The sequence below is a fragment of the Sinocyclocheilus rhinocerous genome, unplaced genomic scaffold (assembly GCF_001515625.1).
Source record: "Sinocyclocheilus rhinocerous isolate Xijiao unplaced genomic scaffold, SAMN03320098_v1.1 scaffold4461, whole genome shotgun sequence".
Classification (NCBI taxonomy): domain Eukaryota; kingdom Metazoa; phylum Chordata; class Actinopteri; order Cypriniformes; family Cyprinidae; genus Sinocyclocheilus; species Sinocyclocheilus rhinocerous.
Window position 1 is genome coordinate 91,519 of NW_015646116.1, and position 12,003 is coordinate 103,521.

The 12,003-nt window shown below is 40.5% G+C and overlaps 1 protein-coding gene across 1 annotated transcript in view; it reads right to left on the reverse strand.

Moving 5' to 3' along the window:
- Positions 1–12,003, reverse strand: part of LOC107706951 (cadherin-18-like) — an 81,607-nt gene that overhangs the window by 40,509 nt on the left and 29,095 nt on the right. The window contains exons 3-4 of the mRNA XM_016510802.1: positions 6,749–7,043; positions 4,504–4,623 (exon numbers count right to left, since the gene is read on the reverse strand). Of these exons, the coding sequence (XP_016366288.1) occupies positions 4,504–4,623; positions 6,749–7,043 (415 nt within the window). The remainder of the gene's footprint in view (positions 1–4,503; positions 4,624–6,748; positions 7,044–12,003) is intronic.

Consider the following 12,003-nt stretch of genomic DNA (forward strand, 5'->3'; position numbering starts at 1 on the left):
TAAAGGAATAGGTTTAAAAATCATTTAATTAGGCTGACTGCTGTAGCCTATATCCAGCTTAGGCTGTTTTCCCTTTTTTAAAATTTGAAAGTTTGAATGACAGCTTGGTAAATCTGTTCGCAGTCAAATATTCAATATCACTACTCATCATAAGTACTTGGTACATTATCAGCGTAGCAGGAGACGTTCAAACTAATATCATGTAATTTACGTCTCTTTGATGATTGGTTGATATCAGAAGGGAGGCTTGCCTCCCCTACGAGGATTCTTTTCTCAACACTCCTCACCGCTGAAAGTGAACTCTCGATGCTGATTGGCAAATTTTTTTTTACCAACGGAGGCACGAGAGCTCAGCTCTCCCCGGCCTCCCCCTCCCCTTCTCTATCACCTAGCGGTTGTAATTACATCAGCAGGTTCGGCAACCCTCCCCTTCTATATCATTAGCGATTGTAATTACATCAGCAGATTCGGCACATTCGCGATAGAAAATCGGCGCTTTCACGTTATGGTATTACAACTGTGAAATTACAAACAAAAAATACACATTCTGAGACATAAAATTTTATTAACATTAAATCGTCCTCCTCCCATTTTCACCTGTTTCTTCAAATTATGGGGAAGCTGTGCCTCCCCTGCCTCCCTCGACTAGCCGCCACTAAGGTTATCCATAATCCAGAAATCATAGAAAAGTGTGCATTTTCAAGCCAATCTATTAACGTAAGACATATCCCATTCTTTTCTATTGATGTTTTAAAATGGTGTAACCCGATGATCTGCTAATATATAACAGAGGTTCATTTATGGTGTTCTTTGTCTGCTGAAAACCGAAGAAGACCTAAAAATGTATACAGAAATGTAATATTATATAGAAAGGAAGGAAAGAAGGAAGATGAGTAGAAAACAGTAAACATCTAGCATCTCTTTATCCATACACATTTTTTTAACGTTTTTATCTGACATATAATTGGAAAAAATACTCTAAAATATATGGACAGTATATATATTTCTGTCTGAAAGTCTTAATATAAAACACACACACGCACGCACGCACGGACGCACGCACGCACACACACACACACACACACACACACACACACACCATAAACAAGTCCAAAATGTTAGCAAGAAGCACAGAGGACCTGTGAGGGAATGACTAGCAGATAATTTAAATTTCATGTTAAGTGTTAAAGTGTGAGTCGGACAGTTTAAATATTCGAACATGCAATGTTCCATTTTTAAACGGACACGACCATTGGGAGTGAGAAAAAATATGCAAACAGATACCTCAATCCGCCAGAACAAATAAACACACGCCAGTGTTCAGCCCCAGAGAATGTCATAGAGATTGCACCCAGCCCATTGAGAGCAGACACCACCTGCCAGGACAGGGGATTTCAGCAGACAACACAAAAAAGCAAAATGTTCATGTTAAACAGGCTCTTAGTATTCAGCTAGTAGCCACGAAGCAGAGACAGAAAGTAAATAAAGCAAACAGGACCAGACACTGATGCAGAACTGGGTAAGCCCTGTTCATTGTACTGAGAGTTTGATTTCCTATGGAACAACAGACAGTCAGCCTTATAGTGGAAATATGAAACATCACACAGGTTAAGCATCACCCACCGGTAAATGGGGCGAACTAACTACTACACAAAGGTGCAGTAGAGGTAATTCTCAGCTAAGAGGATTAGACAAAATGATAAAAGTAATTGTACTTTTATAGAGGTGGATGGTAGAAACAGTAGCTTGGGCAATTTGTAATTTCTACAGTAGGAAGAAAAACAGCTAACGCATATTCTACTATGCTATACTATACTACTGTCCACTACACTATACCACACAATATTCTAATGTACATCACATTATACTATATTATACAATATTGCACCATACTGTACTATACCATAACATACCACATTATATGATAAATATTGTATTCTATAAGAACAGACTAGACTAGAATAAGTAAATCACTGGGGAAAAAAAAAACATTTTAACACTAAAAATGGCACTGGATCCTTATTTTAATAGTTTAGAAAACCTTACAAACAAGTAAAATAAAATAACCTTACATCATGGATGATTTGTTCACAATAAGATCTATAACATAGATAGCATGAATTATCATAATTAATCATTACCAAATACAGACTACAGAAAGTTGAAGCTGGTAAGCCACTGTTGAGTACAGCCATATATCCAGAGTTGACTAACTAAAAGTAGCGACACTACTAAGTTGTTTCTACATTTTTTCTGCATGTTCTACATATTTCTAAACTACTAGATGTTCTTATCCCCTATCTCCTGAGGGAATGATTGGAGCAGATTTATATAAAGTATAATAAATATAATATAAGCTCTCATATAACGTAACCTATTAATTTTTTAAGTAAAATATTAAATATGATAAAATTAATATTAAATATACTATTAAATATTACGAACAGTAATATTAAATATTCTACAAATATTGTATTTTTCAATATTCATATTATTAAATATGAATTAGAATAGAATAATTGACACTTACTGACGTTGTTCATTCAAAAACCCTAATTGTTTTTTTTTTTGTACCAAATACGTTTCTCATTAAATTCTCAACTTGTAGCTTGGCAAACCACACTTTCAAGAGTAGCTTTTCCAACACCACCTACTGTATATCTACAGATAAACTCAAAATGTAAAAAGTTTCATAGCTGTGATGCTCAGAGCAGAAGAGACAAGCTTCCATCAACGCTCTAACTCTCTCCTAGAGCAAAAGAGGCTCTCTAGACCTGGAGTATTGGATTATTTCAAACACTCACACACACTGTGCTCTCAGTGCTAAGGGTATAGGCACTTCCTGCCAAAATGAGGAAGCAACACTGATATGCAAGAGTGCAACGCTAAAACCAGCGCCCTACGATAATAACCCCTGATGTGAACATTATCAAATGGCCTCTTAATCCCATCAAAGCCTTCATGACAGCCACAAACAGGGGATTAGAGATGTGAAAAGAGTTGAAAGACAGACCATGGAGGGAGTAGAATACATCCAATCTCATAGTTTTAGCGCCGAAGACACAAATAAAAGACAAAACGCCATCAGTGATCTGACATTTCAATGGAGGACGGCCACAATCCCACGAGTCCCAGTGGGAGGGAGACTGAATGAGCAATTACACATAATAAATAAATGCACAGTGGAGTACCCATGAAGCAATTCAGTGTAAATTGTCGTGGAATCGTGGTGGATATCTGAGGGATGGAAGTACACTGTAAAAAATGACCGTGAATTTAACGGTAAAAGACTGTAAAAATGCTACAGTAAAATCCTGTTAAATGGTTAACGGTAAATTCTCCTACTATATACGGTGAAAATTGATACTAAGCTGAGTCTCTTGGGTCAGCAGCTCATGCTGTTGCTGACAGGGCGTTTGCCGGAAAACCATGCACACATTAACAGCTGGAACAGATGCTCACCATTTTACCTTGTACACTGCTGATGTAGACGTTTGTGCATCTACACACACCACACTGGCACACTCAAACGCATAAAAGCCAAGCAAATTTATCCTGCACCAAATAGGCTCTATCATGGGATAAACACTCTGCAGGTTGGCGCTTTCAAACTGGGACAAACACCCTCCAGGCACATTCAACTTGACATAAATAAACACCACCACTGTGGAAATTGAACCAAATGGCTACTAAGCACAGAATGAAAAACGAGTGAGGAAGGGAGACATTAAATTAGGATATACACTGTAGGCGAGCGGTACATCATAACAAGTAGACCATGGTTCGGGTGTTTTCAAGCCTCCACAGAACAGTGTAGTCCAGGGTCACACGGTGCCGTGCTCTCGATGTTTCAATCATGTGTTGATAATATTATGAAAATGATTTATTTATCCACCCAGGCTTAGTGAGAGTAATTGAGTGTACCATGCAAGTCTCCAAAGAAAACCATCCATATTCATTGCCCTCATTGTAGGTTTATTGATTTATTTCTGAGATACAACTGAGAATGATATTTCCCGCATGATTTATTGGAATTTCAATGTAGATGCCTGAGTCCAAGCTTCATTCGAAAAAGCATACAAATCCAAATATATTCTTTAAATGCTTGACTGAAGTCTCTGCGACAAAAGACGCATTCTGGTACTGGTTGGGAGGTTTTTTTCCCTCAGTCTCAGAGGAAAACAACATGTAGAAAACAACATCTCTTCAAATTGGAAACAACATGTATGAAAGCACCTCAACAATGTGAGAACCCATCAATTATTATCCAAACAGGGTAGCGCAATAAATTGGGAGTTCCTTTGTGAGCCTGAAAGCTGTTTTACAGAGAAAATGTATCTGTGTTTCTTACAGCCTATTATTGTGGAATGACTCACCCGCTGGTGACTTCACACAAGCTGACAGGAACACTAAGAAAATATTCACGTGCAGCCTTCTTCAGTTGAAGGCATCTCAAAATGTCCATAAAACAGGTTATTTGTAGAAAGCGAGGTATTTGCTTACCAGTTTTGGGGTCGACGGTGAAAAAAGGCTGCCCCTGGAGAATGCTGTAGATGACCTTGGCGCTGTTTCCGTAGGTGGGATCATCGGCATCTGTGGCAGTGATCTGGAATACCGACGTTCCTGTGTGGACATAAAAAAGATGTCCACGTTAAACTGCTAAAATTATTCACATGCTCAGATTTGCATTCATTGTCATTAATGCATGCCACAAGTATGCTCCGACAGAGGCAGTACTCATATGCCGCTTGCTAATTCAAGTGACATATCTCATGCCTCCTTGACCTGTACCAGGTTGAATTCACCTGTCATGAGCCTCTCTCCTCCAAGCCTTAAAGCATCTAATGCTATTACAAAGTGTGTGGGGCTTGGATGGTGGCGATAACACTGCTCTAGCCAGAAACGCATTCGCAGTTTAAGAAAAAACACAAACACAATAGAAGGCACCAGACTCTAGAATAGCCCTTCTTGAAAGGCCAGAGGCCCTCAACCAGCTTATATGGCTCTGTGTTGCTGGTGATTAATTCATCACAGCTTGGTAAAGTGGAGTCAGAGACTGCTGGTGCTTGTTCTGTACCCGAAGCAGAAAGTCTTACTCGGAAAGGCACAAATAATGACTTGAGGATAACAAATTCTATCGAACAATAGGTGGAAAAAAAGCTAATTATTTAACATAGAACAAAGCGATATTTCTAATAAATATTTCTAAAATTATAATGCAATGGCATGCCTGTGAAGCGAATATAATTAAAGTGAGAAATGTATGATTGAAAATTTGCACAGTTTGATTTGAAGCTTGAAGCTTGATTTGAATCATCAGCTTTTAGTTATTATTTATCTGATATTTCCAAAAACTTGAATCAAATGAGTATTCTAGATCATACACATTTTCTTATTTTTGAAAAATGTATCACAGTCTCCACAAAAACATTAAGCAACACAACTGTTAAATATTAAGAATTTGAAAAATGATTTGGTGCTTAATAAATTAATAAATGACACTAAAGACTGGAGTAATGACTGCTGAAAATTTATCTTTGCCACCACAGGAAATAAATTAATTTTAAAATATATTAAAATAGAAAACACTTATTTTAAAATGTAATAATATTTCACAATATTACAGTTTTTACTGTATTTTTTATCAAATAAATATAGCCATTAAAAACATTAAAAAAATTTTAAAACTCTTGCTGACCAAAACATTTAAAACCAAAACAATGAAAAATTCATTGCATTAATACTGATTTTATTTTTTGATCTGATTTATATTTTTTATTTTATATATATAATTAATAAATTAAACCAGCCATATTTGCTACATGGAAACCATAATTAAGTTTTGACGCACGTCCAGTGTTGTCCACATCTAGTTCCACCCGAATGCTGTACAGATAATTTTGTCATCACAACAGGTACAGATACATATACAGATAATGGCCTTCTGTTTGTGTTATATTTTTAAAGAATCAACTAGTTTTAAAGACTCAATGTTTTAAAAGTGGTGAAGGAGAGCGATTCAAGGCCAAAAGTGAGAAATAAACCTTGGCCTAACCCTAGCTGTGCCCAGAGGGGAACATTGTGCTGACAGGTTGTGAGGAATGATAATTTAACAGCTCTTTGGCTTGAGTCCAGCCAATTGATTCGGATAGGAAGGAAGAACACTGCAGACAATTAGCACTTTCCTGACAGTCCATTTACTGCAGGGTTGATGTGCACTGCCATTGATGCAGACTGCAAGCTCTGCATGTGGATTACTCATGTATCAGGGTGTATAGCACAGATCTATAAAACACTGACGTTTCAAATTGAGATACGGGTGGAAAAAGAGGTAAACACAGCTGGTTTTTGTTTATCGAATGCTGCATTCGTTTGGAAGCACTTCAAAATATTTGCACCCTTTGTGCGAGTGAATATACTTTTGAGGTTTTTATGTGAGATGCTGGTTCGATTTTGACATTACTCCTGAAATCACTTTTTCTACAACAGACAATAAATAGTGTCCTCTTGAGAGGCTTTATATAAGAAACAATAGCTTTAATAAATCCCACTATAAATCCACCACAACCAACCAGCAGCATGAGATGAGCTGGAGTCCTGGTCAGAAAGGCTCAGGTCTGCATTGGGACTCTGCAGTCTGAACCTGATGAGCCAGCTAATAAAAACCTAAGCTCTACTGACAAAATGTTCGTCTGATCCCCGAGCACTGCCCCCAGACACTGCCCCCCATCCCCCGGTGTTGGCTTACCGATGTCTGCCATCTCAGGCACGGAGGCTGAAAAGGGGCCGTCTGGGAATTTGGGGGCATTGTCGTTCACATCCTGGACCTTGATGATGAATTCGGACTCAGGTTCCACGGCTCTATTGGTGAAGCGGTCGACAGCCTGAGCGTGGAGGATATAATGGCTCTTCTTTTCTCTGTCCAGGCTTTTCTTTGCATGAATATCACCCGTTAACTCGTTGATTGTGAATATGTTACCGGCACCTTCTCCAGAGAGTAGATATTGGACGGAGCCATCACCTTTGTCTGAGTTTGAGTGTAACTGAAAGTGACAAAATAAAGATAGTTTTATTTTTGTAGCACTGCTATTTTGCCTTTAACCAAATGTAAATATTCTGTGGTGTTAAAACCACAAAATTACTTATTCTGACACATCGTGGTATGCTGAAATGCAGATTATTTGTGCAGTATTTTAGAAAGCGAGACACAGTGGGGTTCAGGATCAACTAAGCACTGAATTTTCAAAAGTATGTGAAATATGTAAAGTTCACAGCATAGACTCTTTAAAATTTGTCTAAGAGTGTTACACACTCTGTTATTGTGGGGACATTTCCACGCCCCTAAACATGATGCGGCACAAAATTAAACATGATTGGTTGCTTTACTTGTCAGTCATATTGCCTCTTGGGCGGTCCTTGGCCACTCAAAGCGGCCAAGTTTCCCAGACCTTCTGCAGCCAGTCTGAAGGTCTGGCTATGCGAGACTATGTTATATATAACAGTGAAGTCGCGTCGTGTTTCAGCCATGGTCGTGCATTCATTTGGCGCGAGGTGAAACTTACAAGGTGGCAATGAGTTAAAGAAAAACTACCCAGCACCTGGGTAAAAAAATATTAAAAATAACCCAATAAAATTACCCAACAACCTGAACCCAGCATTTGGGTATAAAAAAAAAAAACAGCATTTTTTTAGAGTGCAGAAAAACTACCCAGCACCTGGGTAAAAATATATAAAAAAATAACCCAATATATTGACCCAACAGGCTGAACCCAGCATTTGGGTAAATAAATAAATAAATAACCCAGCATTTTTTAGAGTGTATATGCATTCTATTATTTTCAATTCATTGGAACTGTACTTCCTTACATTCAGATCTGTACTGCAATTTTATATCCTCTCTGATAACTAAATTCAAATTCATTTAAAATTCAGGAACTTAACTCAAATTTATAATGAGAAAAGACAGAAGTTCTTCCTTCCACTAAAGCACAAGATGCTTTTTAAATTTTCAAATCATGCTGGGGATCATCAAGATTGACATAAACTATGGAAGAAATTATTGTTAATCCCCCCCCCCCACACACACTTATACTTTTCATTAAAATTGTTATGATGATAATAAAATTTCCGATAAAATTACAAAATAGAAATTAGGGAACAACATTTACAAATACAAATATACAAAAATTACAAAATTTTCCCTAGTGACTTTTGGTCCCCATTATAGATACAACAATTTCATAGCATAGTTTTAAATGTCAGGCTTTGCATTTTTGAATGATCTAACTTTAGGAAAACAAGAAATTAAATGACCGAGAAGTAAATGAAAACACATGAAAATACTCCTGTCATAACCTATATGGGGATGAATGAAATTCCTTTCAGAATGGTCTCTCCCATTGTGTTGACACACTTATGGGGGGACTCCTGTTTACTCTGATACTGAAGCCTGATTTGTTCACGTTTCAGTAGGTGCACTAACCAATGGCGCTTCAACCCACCAAAAGGTGAGGAGCGACCTCTATATAAGTCGGCTCTGAGCGCTATTTCGTCAGAATTTTTCTCTTTCAGCGACGAAGATCATCTCCTCGCTGACTCTGCAAGAAGGAAGAAGCTCAACTCAGCCTGCTGCTCGCTGCAGTAGAAGGAGCGCCCCGGCAGCAGAAGAAGCCAGAATGCTTCAACTGTGGAAATCCAGCACTAACAGCAAATTTCTGAGCAAATTTCCAAGGAAATTTCCTGCAACGTTGTTGTAAATGTTGTGCCGCGAGTGTGGCATACTGTGGCTCGAAGAAGACGGGTACAGTGAGTGTGTCGCCTGTCTGGGCAATGCCCACACATCTGAGGAGGATGCCGCTTTTGATGACTCCATGTCATGCACGCTTTCAGATGCTGAAGAGTGGGCATGTTCCGGCAAAGAGACCGAAACCCCACCTCTCATGCAGACAACACGGCCCAGCGTAGACAAAGAGCTGATCCGCGTTCTAAGACTGTGGAGGATCTAAACCTGGCTTGTTCGGCTCCAGAAGAGCCCACCCGCAGCTTCTTTGACGAGTGGTACCTAAAGGGACGCGGTCAACATTCCTCCCGCAAATGGCCGCTCCATTCCTGCCGGCAGTTCTCCCCAGGAACTCACCAGGACATGGCATGCTGCAAGTGTTTGAGGCCAAACTTCTCTGCACCATGGACGAGTCCAGCCAGAGTTCTGATGACCCTACCTGACCCTACCCACCTCATGTTGATTCCTCTGTGATTCCTCTGGGCCTGCTCAACATGTGGCCCCTTCAGTACTGGCTCATAGCCCATGCTCCGTCCCATGCTTGGTGCCTGGAACGTTTCTCAGGGTAACCCACCACTGCATCAGAGTTGTGGCACCCTGGAAAACCTCTCGCCTGTTTCAATCAGGCTTCCCATTGGGACTGACCTCCAGAAGGAAGGTGGTCACGACCGATGCCTCCTCGTTCTGACAATATGACGGTGGTAGCCTTATCAATTACCATGGCAGTCTCAGGTCACGCTCCCTTCACAGGTTGGCTCGACGCCTACTTCTATGGGCACAGGGCAAAATCCTCTCACTAAGAGCAGTTCACGTGCCGGGCAGACTGAACCAGGGGGCAGACATGTTGTTCCGGGACAAGGTAGTTTCAGGAGAAATAAGACTACATCCCCAAACAGTTCAAATTATTTGGTCTGTCTTCGGGAGGGCAGAGGTGGACCGCTTCGCCTCAGAATACAACTTTCATTGCCCAATCTACTTTTTGAGACAGTGAGCCCTGGCCCACGATTGGCCCAGCACTCGCCTGTATGCCTTCCTCCCGGTTGTCCTGCTTCCTCAGGTCATCAGATTGGTCAGGGAAGTCAGATGCTCAGTCCTCCTGGTGGCCCCACTCTGGAGGAATCAGATGTGGTTCCCTGAGCTGATTAAGCTGCTATCGGCAGCCCCTTGGCCGATACCACTGAGGGAGGACCTTCTCTCACAAGCAAATGGCATGATTTGGCATCCCTAGCCAGAGCTGTGGAACCTTCATATTTGGCCCCTTGATGGGAGTCTTTGCAGCTCCCCGCGAGTGTATCTAATACCATTTTGGAGGCTAGAGCTCCGTATCCAAGACGTCTTTATGCCCTAAAATGGTCAGTCTTCTCTGACTGGTGTGCAGCACGGAACGTGGACCCGTCCTCTTGTGATTTTTCCCAAATGCTAACCTTTCTACAAGAGCTGCTGGATAAGGGGCGCACCCCTTCCATGCTCAAAGTGTATATGGCAGACATTGCAGCGAATCATTCACTCGTGGCTGGCCAATCAGTTTCAGTTTCTGAGGGGAGCTCAGAGATTGAATCCGCCTCGTCCTCATACTGTGCCAACTTGGGACTTGTCTATAGTCCTCCCTCCCTTTGAGTCGCTCCAGTCTCTCCACTGGGCTTGGTCCAGCGGAATTTCTATGATATTTGTGCGGCCGCCGGCTGTTCGTCACGTCTACCTTTACCAGGTTTTATAACTTGGACGTCCCTGCCCTGCAGGCACGGATTTTGTCCGCTTAATTCTAGCTAATCCGTGGAGAGGGTTATGTTATGTAGTCCTCAGCCTAAATAGCTTGGGTCTCATTATTGGCTCATGCTTACATACTCAGTGCTCCAGGACTAGACTCGCAGAGCGGCGTCGTTCTGCATTTGCTTATAGCACAGCGCTATTGGACGCGTTCCACATAAGCATGTCAATGCAATGGGAGAGACCGTTCGAAAGGGAGCACTAAGGTTACTAACATAACCTTGGTTCCATAAGATAAGGGAACGAGCGTTGCATAGGCTGCTGTGCTATAAGGCTGCATGCAAATCGATGACTGTCGCTTCAGTCGACAGATTCTGACGAAATGGAACTCAGAGCCAACTTATATAGTGGTTGCTCCTCCCTTTTTGGCAGGTCGAAGTGCCATTGGTACACACATGCAGCTACACGAACATGAACAAATCAGACTTCAGTATCAGAGTAAACAGGAGTTTCCCCATAAGAGTGTCAATGCAACACTCGTTCCCTTATCTCAGGGAACCGAGGTTACATTAGTAACCAGAGCATTCCGTACATTCCAAGATTATTTTTTTTATGACAAATCTATCACGATAATGATGTGTGTGACATGTCCCAGCTTCTGTCACAGAATGCTCTTGATTTGTAATTAGCATGCTCTTTAAATAGAACTCACATTACATGTACCAAACTAGCACAAGGATACCCCATATACTCTGAGGAAATACTTTTCAGAGGAAATGACTGTCATTCTTCCACAATTTCCACAGACTAAAAGTAGTCTAAATATATACAGTACCCTTGCTGTTACTCCTTTTTACTCTTTGGAATATAAATTCTTTCATGACAAATTTTTTAACTCATGGGTAAAAAAAGAGCAGTGACATTATACACTACACTGACATTATGAGGCTAAATCCTGTGGCTCCCAACCAGAACCAAATTGAGTTTCATGTGAAATACACATGCATCACAGGGGTGAAAGGAGACCTCCTAATAAACATGGCTTAATCCCAGCACATTCATATTAGTTACGCAATAAGAGATTCTGTAACAGAATATTGCTTTTTCTGCCTCAAGGTAAGAATTTTCTGTGATGCCGAATATAAATATCCAAACAAGTATTTAGAATTTGCATAAGGAAATATGCAGTCTACAGCTATTTTGCTGATCCTTCAAAGACCTCTTCTTATTTATTTATTTATTTAAGCACTAGCATATAAGTTACAGCCCTTGGTCCGTTGACTTTTCCATGTTTGACCACTTATTTTATCTTTACGTCAATATTCCCAAATATGGGTACAATGTTATAAAATTATCTCGCCAATAAAATCATGTGGTCATGTGGAGCGACTTCCCCAAAATTATTCACATATTCACGAGTTCACACTTACATATAATTAGCTGAAGTATAGTAATGCGTATTTGGCATGCTGTCCGGGGAAGGGCTCCGAGCTCTGGAATGGGCCGAACCCAGAGTA